This window comes from Canis lupus, chromosome 6, assembly GCF_003254725.2.
Source record: "Canis lupus dingo isolate Sandy chromosome 6, ASM325472v2, whole genome shotgun sequence".
NCBI classification, from domain to species: Eukaryota; Metazoa; Chordata; class Mammalia; order Carnivora; family Canidae; genus Canis; species Canis lupus.
Window position 1 is genome coordinate 11,770,434 of NC_064248.1, and position 18,850 is coordinate 11,789,283.

An 18,850-nucleotide genomic window follows, 5' to 3' on the forward strand; every position below is an offset into this window, starting at 1 on the left:
AACAGACCCTCCCTCACAGCCACAGGAGGAATCAGCCCCCTGGGCCTCCCTGATCTCAGACTGCTGGCCTCCAGAACCATCTGACACTCATTTCTGCAGTGTCCGCCCAGTGTGTGGTACTTTGTCATGGCAACCCCATGACACTCAAACAGAGTCCAAGTGGAGCTCCCCTCCAGTGACCCAAGAATCGACCTGAGACCCAAGTCTTGGCCTGTGGCTACTAGTGCTTTGAGATGCTCTCACAGAGCCCCACAAAGGCCCCCAGTTCAAACCGGGCCTCAGCAAAGGAACACCAAGATCTTACTGGAAGGGAAACGCCATCAGATGGAACCATCCAGTGCTGTGGTCCTGGCATCCTTGTTCCCTTCAGGTGATCTTTCAGTGCCTCAACATCAGAGGACCTGAGGTCTCAGGTGGCCCTATCTGGTACCTGTATTAATTGTTTTAACAGAACATACTGCCCCATCCTGACCATGTGTGGGAATCTCCTTGCCTTGTCTTCATCTTGGCCCAATAGGCAATTTCAAATCCCACATTTTTCTGGGGTACCTGGGCCTAAATGCCACTTATAGTATCAATTTCTGCATTTGTTAGGGTTCTGTATTTGCAGAGACCAACCCTGAGTGAATTAGGCAAGGAAAAGGGTTTCATGGAAGCACACAAGGGCATGTCACAGGAAGGGTGGGAACTGGAGCTCTGGGATTCTTAGCAATGGGAACGCAGGGGACTCTTGCTCTAAGGCACCTCCCTGGGCACGTTGAACCCAGTCACCTTTGGTTCCAGTGAGCCTCTTCTCCAGATCCTTGGGAGAGAGAGATAATCTTGCCCTTCTCGGCTCAAATGCCCTGTAGATAGCAAGTGGAGATTGGATTATTATACTGAGTTGTTTCTGTGATGTTAGTAGGTGTCAAAAACACCCCTAGCCTGATTGTTTTATTAATTAATTTAACAAAGGGGCAGTCCGAGTGGCTCAGCGGTTTAGCACCGCCTTCAGTCCACGGTGTGATCTTGGAGACCCGGGATCGAGTCCCACATCGGGCTCCCTGCATGGAGCCTGCTTCTCCCTCTGCCTGTGTCTCTGCCTCTCTCTCTCTCTCTGTCTCTATGAATAAATAAATATATTTAAAAATAAAAATAATTAATTTAACAAATACTTATTTGTTTAAAAGATTTTATTTATTTATTCATGAGAGACACAGAGAGAGAGGCAGACACACAGGCAGAGGAAGAAGAAGACTCCCTGCAGGGATCCTGATGCGGGGACTCAATTCCAGGATCCCAGGGTCACACCCTGAGCTGAAGGCAGATGCTCAACCACTGAGCCACCCAGGTGTTCCTTAACAAATACTTACTGAGGGATCCCTGATGGCTCGGCAGTTTAGCGCCTGCCTTTGGCCCGGGGCGCGATCCTGGAGTCCCGGGATCAAGGCTTCTCGGGCTCCCTGCATGGAGCTTGCTTCTCCCTCCTCCTGTGTCTCTGCCTCTCTCTCTCTCTCTATCATGAATAAATAAATAAATCTTAAAAAAAAAACAAATACTTATTGAGTGCTTATTGTAGTGAGTGCTCAGGAAGCAAGGATGACTAACCTAGACAGACTCCTTGTCCTCAAAGCTGGCAGTCTTGGGAGGGAGGCAGACCCCAATCACATTGTAAAATCAGAGATCAGGCAAGTGCCATGGGTTCTTGGTGCTCTGAGAAGGAACACTGGGGGTTTGACCTGAGGAAGCAATGCCCAACATTTGGCCCCTAGGCCACCACCGTGCATGCTTTAGATACATTTCAGGCCATCAGTGCTGTTCCCCAGCTTGTCATTCTTCCCTGGATCATATTCCAAACTTCCTCCATCATCCTCAGTGGAAGATGAAACTTCGGCAGCCCCAAGCCGCCATTTGGGTGCAAGTCTGTCACATTCCATTCCCCAATGGGGCCCCCTGCTCCTAACCCACTGTCTTTTCCCTTCTGTCTCTCTTTCTCTGTCTCTTTTGCTCACTGTCTCTTGTCTGTCTCTCTCAGTAAGGAAAAAAAATTAAAAGCACAAAATTTTAGAAACTAGAACACAAATGAACTGATGGGTCTGACATAACAGAGTACAGAAAGTTGAAAGCTAAGCTATCAGAGAGGGAAGCCAAAAAGAAACAGTGAGATTTCCCCCCAGAAAGCCTGCAGAATCTAAGGCTCCCCGTAAGGCTGAAAACAGAAAGGTGGCTACAAAGTATCACAAGGGGCCAGTGGGTCTCCTTCGCATCTACTCTGGCAAAAACCTGGTACCAAACAGGCTCTGACTTTGGAAACACTGGGCAGAGCCAGAGGCATGAAGAGTTCTTCTTGAAACCATGGGGATTTATGAAATCTGCTTCCTGAAATGTGAGACCTCTTCCCAGTGTTCCCCTCAATCCCCATTTGGCTTCTAGAATGCTCAGGGCCAAGTTACTTCTCCAGCCAGGAGGTCTTTCTAGAGAAATTGAGTGGCTTGAGAGAAAACACTACCAGATGTTGCAGGACACCCCTCCCCGTGGCGGAGTCCTTCTCTTATTTGCTGAGCGACTTACTCCACACATGTCACTGAATAGCCCAGCGTCACCTGGCATCTGACAAAATCCTCCAATGGGGGAAATGAAACAAACACTTTTTTTTTTTTTTTTAATTAACTAGAGCAAACAGTGATAATGGAGGAAGCAGGAACAAAGTTGACTGTCTTCAGTGAGACAGGAGCAAATATTGCAATCATGCAGCAAGAACATGTATAAGAAAAAAATTCCAGTCTGAGAATAAGAAAGCTCTGGAAATTAAAGACAGGATTGCAGAAATAAAAGCAGATGGGTTAGAAACAGTGCAAGAAACTCTTCTAGAAAGTGTAACCAAGAGGGGTGCCGGAGTGGCTCCATTGGTTGGGTGTCTGATTTGATTTTGGCTCAAGTCATCCATGATCTCAAGGACGTGGGATTTAGCCCCATGTTGGGCTTCTCATTCAACACAGTCAGCTTGTCCCTCTCCCTCTGCACCTCTTCTTGCTTATTCTTTCTCTCTCTTAAATAAATAAATAAATAAATAAATAAATAAATAAATAACATCTTTTATTTTTTTTTTATTTTTTTTTAATTTTTATTTACTTATGATAGCCACAGAGAGAGAGAGAGAGGCAGAGACACAGGCAGAGGGAGAAGCAGGCTCCATGCACCGGGAGCCCGACGTGGGATTCGATCCCGGGTCTCCAGGATCGCGCCCTGGGCCAAAGGCAGGCGCCAAACCGCTGCGCCACCCAGGGATCCCCTAACATCTTTTAAAAAAAAGAGAGAGAAAGTGTAACCAAGAGAGTAAGTGATGAAAAATGGAAAAGAAAGCATAATGACGTCAGAGGATCAGAACAGAAGGTCCAACATCCAAATAATCAAAATTCCAGAAAAGCAGAAAAGAGAATATGGAAGGGGACACTATCAAATAAATAACTCAAATTCCTTCCTCAGACAGAAAAGCATGAGTCTCCTGATTGAAGTGGCTGCCTGAGTGTCTGTGATCATGGAACTTCAGAGTACAAGTTAAAAAAATTTTTTTTCTCAGTTCCAGAGAGAAAATACCAGCAACACAGAAAGGATCCAGTATCAAAATGGCATTAGGCATCCTCAATAGCCACACTGGAGGCCAAACGACAATGAAAGGGTGTCTTTTTTTTTTTAAGATTTTATTTATATATTCATGAGAGATACAGAAAGGGAGAGAGGCAGAGACACAGGCAGAGGAAGAAGCAGGCTCCATGCAGGGAGCCTGATGTGGAACTCAATTCCGGGACTCCAGGATCACACCCTGAGCCAAAGACGGCGCTAAACTGCTGAGCCACCCAGGGATCCCCTGAAAGCGTGTCTTTAAAATCTCAGGAGAAGTTCATACTCAGTCACATATAAGAATAGGTTTTTTTAATCTTTTATTTAAGATTTTACTTATTTATTTGAGAGAGCCAGAGTGAGTAAGAGAGAGAACACAAGCAGGGGGGCATGGCAGTGGCAGAGGGAGAAACGGGTTCCCCTCTGAGTAGGAAGTCCAATACAGGGCGGGATCCCAGGACCCCAGGATCATGACCTGAGCTGAAGGCAGCTCCTTAACCAACTGAGCCACCCAGGTGTCCACCGAATAAAAACTTTTTAGATGTGAGGGCTTCCCAGATTTTACTTGTCATATACTCTTTTCTCAGGATGACCACTGAGGAATGTGCTCCCCCAGAATGAAGGTCAGGATAATCAATACTAGTGGCACAGCATTCCCATCTCTGCCTAGCTCACAAATGTCTGAATTCCCAACATGGGTTGGCAGGAGGCTTGCTTTACAGAGTCACCAAATGTGCCAGCTCTTTGCCTGTTGCCTCTTGACTCAATCCCCATCCTTCCATATGCTCCACTGCGGGAGCCTGGAAGATGGGAAATGACACTTCTCTCAGCTCCCCTGCCAGCTGGCCTCTGGCTAGATTTTGCTAATGGGAAGCACCAAAGAGGGATCAGAAGTCAGGATGGAAGAGAAGACATTTCCTGTTTCTGGTGGAGCCGTCAGTGGCTGGTCAGTCTGGGCTGGTTGCTTCTTGCTTACAGATCGCAGTTCCAATACTGGTCACACCAGCCTCATAAACGCAGCAATTGTGTCTATAATATCATTTTTCCCTCTTGCCCCTCTAGCCTAGAGATCTTTTTTTAAAGATTTTATTTATTTATTTATTTATTTATTTATTTATTTATTTAAAGATTTTTAAAAATTTTTTTTATTTATTTATGATAGTCACAGAGAGAGAGAGAGAGAGGCAGAGACACAGGCAGAGGGAGAAGCAGGGTCCATGCACCGGGAGCCCGATGTGGGATTCGATCCCGGGTCTCCAGGATCGCGCCCTGGGCCAAAGGCAGGCGCCAAACCGCTGCGCCACCCAGGGATCCCAATTTTATTTATTTATTAATGAGAGAGAGAAAGAGAGGCAGAGATACAGGCAGAGGGAGAAGCAGGCTCCATTCAGGGAGCCCCATGCAGAACTCGAACCTGGGCCTCCAGGATCACGCCCTGGGCCGAAGGCGGCGCTAAACTGCTGAGCCACCCAGGCTGCCCTAGCCCTAGAGATCTTAATCCCTGGGTAGTCTTATCATCCCCTATGTAATGCTCCAGGGCTTGTAATTTTTGTCATTATTATTCATGAGAGACACAGAGAAAGAGGCAAAGACATAGGCAGAGGGAGAATGGGGAGCCTGATGTAGAACTCGATCCCAGGACCCTGGGATCACAACCTGTGCCAAAGGTAGATGCCTAACCACCCAGGTACCCCTATACGTTTGTTTCTTTACCACTACACATCTCCTCCAAGTTCCCACAGCAAGGGAGGTGTGAGATGGAGGTGGCACACCAGCTCCCATGTGTTTTGACTTAGACATAGCACAGGTCACTTGCCTTCATAGTCTCCTGGCCACATTAATCATTTAACCCCAGCTGAACTGCATGTAACACTTGGAAATATAAGGGAACACTTGGAATATTTGGTGAGTGCTAATTGTCTCTATTATGACTTAAGAAGGAGAAATATGTGGTATGAGGAAACAGATTAATGCAAGAGAGAAAGAGACACAAAGTCCCAGATGATGACACTAGACTCCCAGGCTGGCAGCAGCACTCCAGAGGGCAAACTGCCCAATATGGATGCAAAGGAAGGAGGCTCCAGAAGGGATGTCTGGGAAAAAAAAAATGAAACAAATAGATTTTCTGACGAGTTTGACCAGGTGGAAATTTGGGTTCACAGGCATTTATAGAGCCAAAGGAGGACACAAAAAGACTTTTCAGGAGTTTCTAAAAAAGGAATCAAAGCAAATTTTAAAAAAGATAAGAAAAAGGGGCACCTGGATGGCCCAGCAGTTGAGCATCTGCCTTTGGCTCAGGTCATGATCCTGGGGTCCTGGGATCGAGTCCTCATAGGGAGCCTGCTTCTCTCTCTGCCTATGTCTCTGCCTCTCTCTCTGTGTCTCTCATGAATAAATAAATAGTTGTTTTTTTTTTTTTTTAAAAAGGGAACTCATACAAATACTTTTACTGGACTTGGCAGTGAAAATTATTTCCAGAGATGTACTTATGGGAATAGTAAATGTGGATTTACCCCAGACTGTGATAACACTGTGGAAAGGGCCATCCTGCCCTGTAGTTCTGCAGCTGACCACCAGAGTTGTACAGACTCCACAAGATAATGGCATCATGCCCCAGCAAGTAGACAACAGCTGCAAGTTCAGGAGTCCCCAGGAACCCCGGAACTTCTCACTAACTGGCTACAAATTCAGGGATTCATTTGTCCTACTCAGGTTGGATAATTAACTAGATTAACTCACAGAATTCAAGAAAGTGCTGGACTTACAATTACAGTTTTACTACAAAGGATATAAAGCACGATCAGTCATGGTCCCTGAAGAGATCCAAGGTCTGGGAGAGTCCTGAATGTAGAGCTTCCATGTCCTCTATTCTGGACACAGAGTGGCTCTCACCAACCAGGAAGCTCACCTGAACCTTGGTGCCCACAGTTTTTATTGATGTTTCATTATGTAGGCATGATCGATTGAATCCTTGGCCATTTGACTAACCTCAATCTCTAGCCCCAAAGGTTGGTTTGATATCACCGGGTTCAGAGCCCCAACCCTGTAATCACATGGTTGGTCTTTCTGGTATGACCAGCTCCCATCTGAAGCTAATCCAGTCCCCTCACCCCCTGAATAACAAAGACATTCCTATCACTGGAGAGATTCCAAAGGTGTAGAAGCTCTATCCCAGAAAACTGGACAAAGACCAGACAAGTTATTGCAGGTAAAAGGAGGACATGTGCGTGTGTGGCATGAGGAGTTAAATCTGCATCTTCCAAAGTGAGGTGTCCACAGATACTACCTAAAATGGAAAAACCAAATAATAGCATTATAAGCATATTATTTAGAAACATGGGAAGAAATATCAGAAGAAATGGGAGGGGACTCAGAAGCGAGGAGAGATTTTTGTGGTTGCTAAAGCCTCACAGAACAATTTGACTTATTCATTCAGAATATGTATTGCCTGGATTAAAAAAAAAATTGAGAGGGGCACCTGGGTGGCTCAGCTGGTTAAGGGCTGGACTCGTGGGCAGCCCAGGTGGCTCAGCAGTCTGATCCTAGAGACCCGGGATTGAGTCCCACGTCGGGCTCCCTGCATGTAGCCTGCTTCTCCCTCGGCCTGTGCCTCTGCCTTTCTCTCTCTCTCTCTCTGTGTGTCTCTCATGAATACATAAATAAAATCTTTTTTTTAAAAAAAGGGTTGGACTCTTGATTTCAGCTCAGGTCATGATCTCAGGGTTGTGAGATCGAGTTCTGTGTTGGGCTTCATGCTGGACATGGAGCTTGCTTGGGATTCTCTCTCTCCCTCTTGCTTGCCCCTCCCCACCCCTCTGCCTGCTCTCTCTCTCTCTCAAAAAAAAAAATTTTTTTTTTTTTATTTATGATAGTCACAGAGAGAGAGAGAGAGAGGCAGAGACACAGGCAGAGGGAGAAGCAGGCTCCATGCACCGGGAGCCCGACGTGGGATTCGATCCCGGGTCTCCAGGATCGCGCCCTGGGCCAAAGGCAGGCGCCGAACCGCTGCGCCACCCAGGGATCCCTTTTTAATTTAAAGGTGAAAGAGGAAGAAAAGAGGTGCTCAGTCATAGACAGGAGAAGTGCTTTTCAGGACAGAACCATTGATTTGGGAAGACACCTTACATAGGTTTTGATAGCATATAGATGAGCAATATGTTTGGTAAAGGAAGTGGAGCCTGCAAAGGAGTCAGAAAGGAGGCAGATAGAGAGGAAGGAGGAACCAAGGGTGGTACCTCTCATCAGCCACCAGAGAAGTGTCCAAAGCTGCCTAGAGAGGAATAGCATGCGAGCTCTAGTGACGTGGAGGTCAGTGGTGACATTAGAGAGAGCTGTCTGGATGGAGTGATGGGGCTGAGGCCAAGTTGGAGAAGGAGAAGGAGGGACAGGTAGATGGAGATATGGCCAGAGCTGCTATGGGGCATCTTTCCAGGAACTTTGGTCATGGAGGGCAGGAGAGAGAAGAGGTTGCATATTTTTAAGATGGGAGAGCCTGGCGAATGAGCAAATGCTCTTGGAAAGAAGCCAGCAGAGAGAGAGAGAGAGAGGTTAAAGATTCAAGGAGTAAGTGGATCATCTGGATCCTCTGGGCATGAGGTCTCCCAGGAGGAAATAGGAGGCAGAGACAGCTCTGCTCCCAACCCTCCCAGGGGAGGGAAAGGTGCACATCTGGCTGGCCAGAGGGGAGATGCTCACTTATCCTTAAACTCCTGGCTAGCAGAATGCTGTTCCTATTCCACAGATGCAAGGTAATAATTTGCCTCATTACCCAACTGGAAGAGGCCATTGTGAATCCAGATTTCCTGCCTCCTTACTCCCTTTCCTGCTGCACTTACTCCCCTGATGAGGCAGAGGTGGTCCTCTGTCCTCTGGAGCATCTAGTCTGGGGGTGAAGCTGCCAGACAGAGTGCAAGCTTTTCAGAGGAGGGTTAGAGAAATCCAGAGCTCCACTACCTGTAGGGTCAGGAAGTATCCAAAAATGGGTGGCCATGTGAGCATGGAGACAGTAAGGAGGGCAGAGGACTGTGACCGTATGAGGGCTCTGCCCTCCTCCAGTGAGGCATTCTCATACTCTATCCCAGGAACAGCTCTCCAGGGCCAGATCTTTGGGTTTTTCAAGAGAATTCGAGTATCCCGATCTCAGTGTGAACCCTCCAGATTAGGACAGTGCAGTGCAGCCAAGTGATGGGATATCAAGATGGTCAGGTAAGGCATCCGGGAGGTGGAGGCCCCTGACCCAGGCAGGGGTTAGCTTGGCCTATCTGAGGAGGCCTCTGCACAGCCCCAGTAGGGATGGAGTCCTGCAGAGGGCGAAGGGGGTCAGGTACTGACGGGGGTGGGGTGGGGTGTGGCTCTTGGACTTACCCTTCAGTTACCAAGGGTGGCCCTGTCCGGTCCTTTGGGGTCCAAGCGCGCACAGACTCCGCGCCCCCCCCCCCCCCCGCCCCCTTCCATCGCCATCCCAGGCTCCAGGAGGAGGAGTTCCAGGTGCGAGGTGCGGAGGGGGCGGCCTCCACTGGGTCCGCCGGGGGGCGGGATGGGGCCTCCGCATTAGGTGAGAGTCATCTAAGATGCTAATGAACCACAGCTTGGACGCGGGCCCGGGGCGCCCCGAGGCTGCACGCGCCCCCCCGGCGGCGGCAGGGCCCGGGCCGGGAGCCTCGCCCGCAGCCCCCGCGCAGCGCCAGTCGCCACCCGCGGGCGAGCGGCCGGGCCTGGAAGGGTTAAGCCCACCGAGCTCGCGGCGGCCTAGAGCGGCGGCGGCGGCGCGGGGGCCGGGGCGCGGGGCGCGGGCGGCGGGCGGCGGGCGGGGGACAGGATGCGGATGCCGGGGGGACTTCCTGTGCCGGCCCCGCCGCCCCCGCCCCCGCCCCCGCCCCCGCCCCCGGCCCGGCCCGGCCCGGCCCGCTGCGCCCCGCCGCCCGCTGCCGGCCGGACGCGCGAGCCAACCGGACCCCGCGCGGGCCGCCCCCGCGCGCCGGCTCCGGGCACCTGTGGCCGCGGGCGGACCCGGCCGGGCGGAGACGGTGTCGCCCGCCCCGCACGCCTCGCCCGGCCGCCCCGGCCCCTCTCCCGGGAGCCGACACCAACTTCTGCTGGTGAACTCCGTTCTGCCCCGTCTGCGGCCCGGGGCGACCTGAGCAGCCCTGACAGCGACAGCCCCGCCGCAGTGCCCAGAGAGGCCCCCGGGTGGCCCAGCGCCTCCCCGGCGCCTTCTGGATGGAGGCGCCTCAGGAAGAAGCTGGCTGACGCTCTGCCTGCACCTTCCAGCCCCTGCTGACCACACCTCCCCTAGTGCAGAGGCCGCGGTGAGGAGCAGGAAATGCTGAACCAGGTGAGGCCCAGGGGGTTGGGGAGCCGGCCAACCCCGGGCGCTGCCCTTGAGAGCTTTGAGCTGGATCCTGAGAAGGGGGGGGGGGGCTGGAGTTATCTTGTGAGGAGGGGAGGCAGGACTGGATGCGCTGACACATCTGCAGGGGCCAGGGTGGAGGCAGGAGAGAGCTGGGGAACCCCCCAGACTTCAGGATCCCCTGGGCCACCGCTGGTTCCGTGGGTTGCAGTGCTCTGGAATCCTGCCTTCCCAGGGAGCTGAGGTGGCATCTGGAACCTGTGGCCTGCATGTGGGCTTGGAAGACCGGATGAACCCCAACAGCCGTCTGGGAGGCAAGAAACCAGGGAGGTGAACCCACTTGTCAGTTGCTTTGAAGGAGACGGTGGAACGTGAGATGTGTCTCTTTTTCTGAAAACTTCCTCATGTGTCCCTCCTGGGACTCCAGCTCCCCATCCCGCTGAAGGCCGGTTCCCACAGTTGGCCCTCAGTGTGGAGCACATGCACCCGCAGTCCCGAGGCATGGGGCTGAATGTGGGCCTTGCAAAGTTGAGAGAGAAGAGAGAAAGGATTGCCTCTGCAGGGAAATGAAGGGGCCCTGGGAGCTGAGCCTCCAGGCAGCCCTGCTCTTCCCTTCCCCAGCTATCCCCTATCCTTTCCAGCCTGGCTGGAGCTGCTGGTTCTGGGGCCCGAGGCAGAGACTGGGGGGCTCTCTGGCAGTTACCGCCACCGGGTAGGCCAGAGGTGGGGTGCTCCCAGCAATCCTGCCCACCTGAACAGCTTCCTTCCTTCCTCTCAGCACAGCTGGCTCCTCAGGATCTGGGTCTGAACGCTAGGATGGAGCTGGGGGCAGTGGCCAAAACCTTCGTGCTGGAGCTTCGGTGTCTTGAAGATGGGGGCCCAGGGCCTGACACCCTCTCAGGTGAGGGGCTCAGAGGGGTGTGGGCTCTGACCTAAAGCAGAAGATAGTCCTCAGGCTCCCAGAGGATCTTTTGACAGAGCCCCAGGCCTGCTGTGGCCAACGGGGTGGGGGTGTGCATTCTGCAGGATGGTGGGCAGCCTGCTGTCCACAAGGGTGCTCACCTGGTGGTTTCCGGGTGGGGAGGGCAACCTGCAGCCACTCACGTCACACCAGCCCACTTCAGTTCGCCTTAGGATTTTCTGAGGCAGCTCAATCAGGCCATGGTTTTGCTGGTGCAGACATTCTCAGCCCATGCCCTGAACCCCAGATATGTGCTGGCTGGGAGCTGCTGCTTTGTCCCCAGTAGTCAGGGAGCCTCCATTGTCCTCCTACCTGTCCCTGGCTCCAGACTCAAGTTCTCAGATTGAATTCAGGGGCTCTCTCCCCCTGCCCCTTGTACCTCAGGCATTGGCCCCTTGGCTTGGCTTCTCTTTGTCCTGTGGCCTTCTCTGACCTTGTCCACTTTTCCTGACCTCTGCTTTTCCATCCTTCTCTCTCCCCTTTTGCCCAGAAGCATAGGTGGCCCTGTAGAACCTTCCAAGATGCCTTCTCCATCTGAGACCCACTCTGGGCCAACTTTCTATGATGGTCATGCTCCTGGGAGCCAATTTCCCTCCCTGTGCTTTGAGCACACCAAGTGGGGGCTAGCCCAGGGTTGAACAGCATGAAAAGAACCAAGGGAATTGGAAGGTTTGGTTAGGGATGTGTGGACTGAATGAAGGGTCTTCAGGCTCAAATATTTAACTGAGAAAAGTCTTGGAAGGGTATGCACTTCAGGTGACACTTAATATGTTTACTAAAACATCATCGTTAAAAATGCTGACATTGCTGCAAGAAGCCAGGACTAGCTACACGGCCAAGTGCTGTGCTAGAAATGTGAGGATTCACACAGAGGCACGATATGTCCCTGTTCCTCCCAGAGGTACTGGGAGGCTGGTGTGGCTCAGACCTGCTGTGGGGGAGACAGGTTTTCATGGCTGTCTTTGCTCACCAGCCACATACTCATTGCTGGTGAGTGTGTATGAAAAATACTTGTCCCTCTCTCTGTGTCTCTCATGAATAAACAAAATCTTAAAAAAATAAAAAATAAAAAAGAATGTTATTAGAAATAGTTTTCTTAAAAAAAAAGAAATAGTTTTCTTTTTTCTCTTTCCTTCTTTCTTTCTTTTCTTTCTTTTTTTAGAAATAGTTTTCTAAAAGGAAATTATTTACATGGAGATATCCTTTCATTTTTTATTAAATCAATATGCTCCTAGAAAAAGTGGCCAGAAAGCAAAATTTTCTAAATTGAACCTCTGCTTTCTGTTACAAAACTGAACATATGAGGCTATAGGAAGAGCAGGGTTGAAATCAGACTTGGGAATGGAACAAGCCTCTTGGGATTTTCTATGAACACGGCATGAATGCTCAAATTGAGAAATAACAGGTGGATATTGTGCAGACAGTGAAACGTGACAGTGGAGTAACACCTATGTTGCACAACACTGGGTTGCACTTATACCCCCTCAAATTTTCACGGTGGCCCTGAGAAGGGTCCATCTTCTTTTGCTTTTCCATCTTCTCTGAGTCAGAAAACCTCCGGTTCCCAGAGGTTACCTACCTGGCTACTCACCCTACTGACATGAGGCTGTGGAGATAATCCTTTCCTTTTCTTTTTTCTTTTTTTTTTTTTTAATTTTTATTTATTTATGATAGTCACACACAGAGAGAGAGAGAGGCAGAGACACAGGCAGAGGGAGAAGCAGGCTCCATGCACCGGGAGCCCGACGTGGGATTCGATCCCGGGTCTCCAGGATTGCGCCCTGGGCCAAAGGCAGGCGCTAAACCACTGCGCCACCCAGGGATCCCAATCCTTTCCATTCCAGACTAACAGTCTCAAACACGTCCAGTCTGTAGGCTGTTTTAAACGGAGTCAGTTGTGTCCTTGCTATTTCCAAACTGTTCATTACTTTGCAAACTAATTTCCTAACCTGTGGGCAGAGTGATTTGTCAAGCACCTGCCAGGTTCTAGAGGATATGCCAGGGCCCTACCTCCTTCACCACTGAAGCTGAAAGTGTGGATATCCTGAAGCTGTTACTGACAGGGAGGGCTCCGAGGCTGCAGGAGGTTGAGAGTTGTTAACTGGTAGAGTTGGGGCCCAATCTGAGAACTTTCCCCTGGAAGCCTTGTGCTCTCCCTGACACTTCGGTGACTTTTACAAACCACCTGTGGTAATACTTTCAGGCAGCTTTACAGAAATTCTTTATTATTTGAAGAGAAGGAAAGTTTCACGTATTTAAGGCATGATCCTCACTGAGGTCTAAGTTCATCGTGCGCCTGTGGCTTGGCTGTGGGAATGGCTTGTTCACTGATTCCTACTAGATGGTGGTTAAGCATGAGAGGCTTCTCTGGGAATGGTGTTGGGGAGCCCCTGGAACCCAGGCTCTTGTCACTGCCAAGATCTAAGCATGGAGCCTGTGTGGAGGAAAGCCCAGAGAAGAGGTTGGAGAGCCAGGGCCCAGAGTGACTTGACCCACAGTCCTTTGGGCACATTTCTAAGCCAACCCCACACCTCTGGGCATTTCAGTTTCTGCCACGCTGCCATGGCCTATCGATCCAGTGCTTTGGGGGCCTGGCTGAGAGCTCAGCAGTGTGTCCTAGAGTGGGCATCTGTGGGGCAGGGTAAGCCAAGGGGTAGAGGGGGGGTCAAGGGGGTCTGTAGATCTTTCTCTCCTGGCTTCCTACCATTTCCACTACAGGTGGCAGCGGTGGGAGTGAGAGTCAGGAGGAAGAAGAAGCTCAAGAGAAGAATAGCAGCCCACCACCGCCAACAAGCTCAGCTCCAATGGGGGCCAGGGAACTCACCGACAAAGCACAGCCCAGACAACAGGAGTTGCAACTACAACAGTCAGAACAGCAACCAGAGCAGCAGCCACAAAGCCAGCCATCAGAACAGCAGTTGGAGTTGCAGCAGCAGCAGCAAGATGGGGAAGACCAGCTGCCTCAACAAAAGAAAGACCTGCAGGGAACACCCCAACCTGTGCCACCTGGACAGCAGAAACCCCAACTGCAGCTGATACAACAGCAGGAACAAGCACAGGAGCAGCACGTGTATGAGCAACAACTGTGGCAGCAACAAAAGGAACAGTTACAGCAGCAGGACCAGTTACAGCAGCAGCAGGAGGAGGAACAGTTACAGCAGCAGCAGCTCCTGCAGCAGCAACAATTACAGCAGCAGCAGCAGCAGGAGGAGGAGGAACAGTTACAGCAGCAGCAGCAGCAGCAGCAGCACCTGCAGCAACAGCAGGAGGAAGAACAGTTACAGCAGCAACACCACCAGCAGCAGAAGGAGGAACAGTTACAGCTGCAGCAGCAGCAGGAGGAGAAACAGTTACAGCTGCAGCAGCAGCAAGAGGAAAAACAGTTACAGCAACAGCAGCACATGCAACAGGACCAGTTACAGCAGCAGCAGCAGGAAGAATTACAGCAGCAACAGTTACAGCAGCAGCACTTGCAGCATCAGCAGGAACTGTTACAGCAGCACCAGCAGCAACAGTTACAGATGCAGCAGATGCAGCAACAACAAGAACTGTTAGAGCAACAGCAGCATCAACAGTTACAGATGGAGCAGCTGCAGCAGCAGGAACGGCTACAGCAGCAGCTGCAGCAGCAACAGTTACAACAGCAGCTGTTGCAGCAGCAGCAGTTACAGCAGCATCAGCAGCTGTTGCATCAACAGCAGCTGCAGCAGCCAGAACAGTTGCAACAACAGCAGCTGCAGCAGCCAGAACAGTTGCAACCACAGCAGCAGCAGCAGCCCTGTCCACTGGAGCCAGAGGAGGAGGAAGAAGTGGAGCTGGAGCTCATGCCAGTGGACCTGGGGTCGGAGCAGGAACTGGAGCAGCAGCGGCAGGAGTTGGAGCGGCAGCAGGAGCTAGAGAGACAGCAGGAACAGCGGCAGCTGCAGCTCAAACTGCAGGAGCAGCTGCAGCAGCTGGAGCAGCAGCTGGAGCAGCAGCAGCAGCTGGAGCAGCAGCAGCTGGAGGAGCAGCAGGAGGTGCAGTTGGAGCTGACCCCAGTGGAGCTGGGAGCCCAGCAGCAGGAGGTGCAGCTGGAGCTGACCCCCGTGCAGCCGGAGCTGCAGCTGGAGCTGGTGCCCACCACGGGGGGCGGCGGGACTCCGGCCCCGGGGGCTCCAGCCGCGGTCGTGGTGGCCCCCCCGGGCTACGTGGTGCTGCAGGAGCTCATGGTGCTGCCTGCCGTGGCCGCGCCCGCGGTGGTGGCCATTCCCGGCCCCGCGGGCAGCGCGGCTCTGACTCCGGCCAGGCAGCGGCGGCGGCGGCGGGCGCGGGATCGGCCGACCATCTGCGGGGAGTGTGGCAAGGGCTTCAGCCGCAGCACGGACCTGGTGCGCCACCAGGCCACGCACACGGGCGAGCGGCCGCACCGCTGCGGCGAGTGCGGCAAGGGCTTCTCGCAGCACTCCAACCTGGTGACGCACCAGCGCATCCACACCGGTGAGAAGCCCTACGCCTGCTCCTACTGCGCCAAGCGCTTCAGCGAGAGCTCGGCGCTCGTGCAGCACCAGCGCACGCACACGGGCGAGCGGCCCTACGCCTGCGGCGACTGCGGCAAGCGCTTCAGCGTCTCGTCCAACCTTCTGCGCCACCGGCGCACACACTCGGGTGAGCGGCCCTACGTTTGCGAGGACTGCGGCGAGCGCTTCCGCCACAAGGTGCAGATCCGCCGCCACGAGCGCCAGCTGCACGGCGCCGGCCGCTCGCGGGGCCTGGGCCTGCTCCGTGGCACACGCGCAGCCACCGGCGGCCCAGCGCGCTCAGAGCAGGCAGCGGGGTCTGCGGACAAGGCACCGTGACAGGGACGGGCGGGGACGGGCGGGGACGGGGTGGGGGGGGCACGCTGGGGTCCGGGAGAGCGCAGGCTCCTGATCCATGGTGTGTGCGCGCCTCCTGGAAGCTGGCTGTGGCCGGGCTTCCGGCTCTCCCCCTGGTTAGCAGAGGGGAGGCCAAGTTCACTCATGGACCCTCGGGAAGCCTGCACCTCCATAAGAGGGAAGCCGCTGCGGCCAGGCAGCACAGATGTTGCACATCTGTACGAACAGCTCGCCGCACAAATTTCTTATTGGGTACCAATCCGTGAGGAGTCTGCAAAGCCCTTCCCCTGGAAAACTGGACTTCGTAGAAGTGAGAGCCACAGGAGAAAACTGCCGGTGATGCGTGTGACAGTTGGTGACATTAGACATGCATTGAACACTAACCAGGGAATCGAATACATGTGGTGAAACGCACAGGAATAGGATTTGATCCTGGTGAAAATTTCTTCAAAGAAAAAAAATGGGGGAAGAAAGGAAATTTATCTGCACTTTGTAGAAAACTGATCAAGGCATTGAATTGTCCTCAGTGGCATTTGCCTTGAAAGTACTTTCTAGAATGAAAATTCATCAGGGTGGATATAATCCTGATTAAAATGTGTTCCTAAGCACAGGGTCAGAGTGTCCACTGGGTCAGTGCACAAATGCCAGGAAGCCCCTCCCTGGGTGGGAGTTACACCTTCCCTCCAGGGGAACTAAGGGCTCCAATAAGCATGAAAGTCAGGCTCTAGCCGGCTTTGCTGCCAAGTTCCCGAGCCCACAGGGGCCTTTCAGTGTCCTCTTGACCAGGAGCCTGCCGCTGAAACAAAGGGCATTCTGAGAATGCTCCCTGAGGTCCAGTAGAGTGATCCCCTTGGGGACAGAGTTCTGAGGAAGCCCCGCCCTGACCTCCCTGAGATCCACCAGCTCTAAGCATCTCTTTTGCTTGCCCTGGGGACTAAGGCTGTGGGGTTGGAGCCTTGAGACCCAGGGGCAGGGTTCTCCTGGGCCAGGCTATGCAAGGTGCTGGCCCGAGCAGATCCTGCCTCATCACTGGGAGAGGGGGGTCAGAGGGATAAATTGGGGGACAGAAGTTGGAGGCAACAGAAATGCTTTTTACAACGTTTACAGAATTGTCTGGGGGGTCTGTGAGAGCTTCAGCAATGTTAATCCCTGTGGGAAGGCAGGATGGTGGAGGAGGCTGCCCGCCCCTGCTGCCCCCAAGGGTTTCCTGCTCTCGGCTTCCCATGTGTGGCTGCTTAGATCCTGCACCCCTCATTGTCCCCCTGCTTCTCCTTTACTAACACAGCCTGCTACATCTTACAAATGTGTTGGTAAGTGAGAAACAAAAATTGAAAAATAAATTTAAATGGAAGAAATACATTGTCTTATCTCTGTGTTTTCACTCCCAGGTTTTGTGTCTTGCCATAAAATGGGATGAGGACCTGAGTGTAGATGCTCAAGAAGGCCAGTTTGGGCATCTCCTAAGGACAGCTTGAAATCATTTCAGAAGTGGCTGCATTTTCCCTTGCTCTGCCACCGTTTACAGTATTTGTGTACAATAGTGATTTCCTGGGTCCCTGCTGCCCCCCATAGGCCCTGATGGGCTAAAGCCATTTCCCTGAGTAACCCATTCACTGATGGGGTTGGGTAGCAGATCTTTCAACTGAGTCTATGACCCCTCAGGGGTGAAGGTCTGAGTCATCTTGTTAGACAGGCCTCTGAGACCAGCAGAGGTCCTAAGGCAAGGGGACCCAGGGATGATGGGGAAGATGAGGGGGCATGCGGGGTGTGAGTGGATCTGTGTGAGACAATGAGTGGCCTGGACAAGTGTTGATTCTCTGCCCACATCTTGGGTGGGTCCTTGTGCAGATACGTAGGCTCTCCCCACCCTGCCTGGCTTCCCCCAGCAGCATCTGCAGCTCTTCTATCTCACACACTCTCAGAGAAGGGAAAGTGGCCCCTAACCCAACTCTGAAGAGTTGCAAAAGCCCAGCTCCCTTTCTCACGCTGGGACAAGTCTGAGGCATCACTTCTGCTCCAGAGGAGCCCTGAGACAAGGTAGAAGGCTCTTGCCTCTGTAGGGCTTTGCCTGAGAGCCTCTTTATGCCCTCCCCTGTGCCATACTCCTGCTCCCACCAGCTTCCCCTGGCTCTTTCCTTGAGGGAACATTCTGCATTCTACTTCTGCGGAACCCAGGACAGGGACCCGCATCCAGGTGGAGAGGCTGAGCCTATTGGTAAGTGAAGGCCGTGTGCTGGGGCCTGGGTTGGGGAAGGGGATGTGTTCCAGGTTTAGAACAGGTGGCCCCAGGTGTTGACAGGCATCACCGAAGAGCTCACAGCCCAGTAGGAGGGAGACACGTGGTCATACAATGGGATGGGCTACAGGGGAGAGAGCACCTGACTCTGATATGGGGAACCAGTGACCTCACAGGGGGTCTTGCTGAGCCATAGGTGTTTGCAAGGTGAGGTCAGGAGGGATTGGAGGGGAAGGTGGTCTAGACAGAAGTCACATGGTAAAGTGGATCAGAGCCAGAGGGACTGATGTGATTAGGAACTGTGAGTTCCCAGGTGGCTGGGAGGTCGGTGCTATAGGAGATAGGTGATGGAATGAAAGGGAGAGCTAGGGGCTAGATTTTATAGAATCCATTAGCCTCAAGATCCTAAATTCCTCCTGTTTACAGCCCTGACTTGTCCCCAGAACTTCTCAGCATCTCTGTCACCTCTATTAGGCTTCTCCATTTCCATAGGCATCTAAGACTATGCAAGCCTGCCCTCTGTGCACCCCCTCCATAACTCCTGAGTCTGGAAGCCCAGCCAGGTGTGGCTCCTGGAAGGCTCCATGAGGCAGGTTCTGTCCATGGGGGTGGGGGGCTGGCCACCCCTGATCACTGCCCTCATCACTCAACTGTCCTCCACCTTACTTTTGCCACCTAACCACAAACCAGCTCAGTCCCCAGTCCTGGCTACCTCCACCCCCATCCCTATCAGCAGTCTAGCCAGCAGAGACTGGAATAGGCACCCTCTTCTGCGCCTGAGCCATCTCTCACTCCTGTACTTATGTCTTGAACAAATGTCATGGGAAGAACCCTGGTGCAAGTCAGGGTGG

At 52.6% G+C, this 18,850-nt stretch overlaps 1 protein-coding gene and 1 long non-coding RNA gene across 8 annotated transcripts; one reads left to right on the plus strand and one right to left on the minus strand.

The window, feature by feature from the left end:
* Positions 1-6,353: 6,353 nt before the first annotated feature.
* LOC125755247 (uncharacterized) lies at positions 6,354-9,037 on the minus strand. The gene is made up of 2 exons (XR_007411155.1): positions 8,965-9,037; positions 6,354-6,886 (listed from the first exon to the last, which is right to left on the minus strand). It is a non-coding gene; the product is annotated as an uncharacterized LOC125755247 (long non-coding RNA).
* Positions 9,038-9,567: 530 nt separating this feature from the next.
* On the plus strand, positions 9,568-17,120 carry ZNF853 (zinc finger protein 853). Of its 7 annotated transcripts, none has more exons than XM_025426257.3 (4): positions 9,568-9,934; positions 10,185-10,320; positions 10,728-10,850; positions 13,629-17,120. In XM_025426257.3, the coding sequence occupies exons 3-4, from the start codon at positions 10,766-10,768 to the stop codon at positions 15,743-15,745; spliced, it is 2,202 nt and encodes a 733-aa protein (XP_025282042.1). In that variant the 5' UTR covers positions 9,568-9,934; positions 10,185-10,320; positions 10,728-10,765; the 3' UTR covers positions 15,746-17,120. The 7 variants fall into 7 exon arrangements, with proteins under 7 accessions (XP_025282042.1, XP_025282044.1, XP_035573432.1 ...); XM_025426259.3 differs by having other exon boundaries at positions 10,733-10,850; XM_035717539.2 differs by having other exon boundaries at positions 10,185-10,279.
* Positions 17,121-18,850: the final 1,730 nt, after the last annotated feature.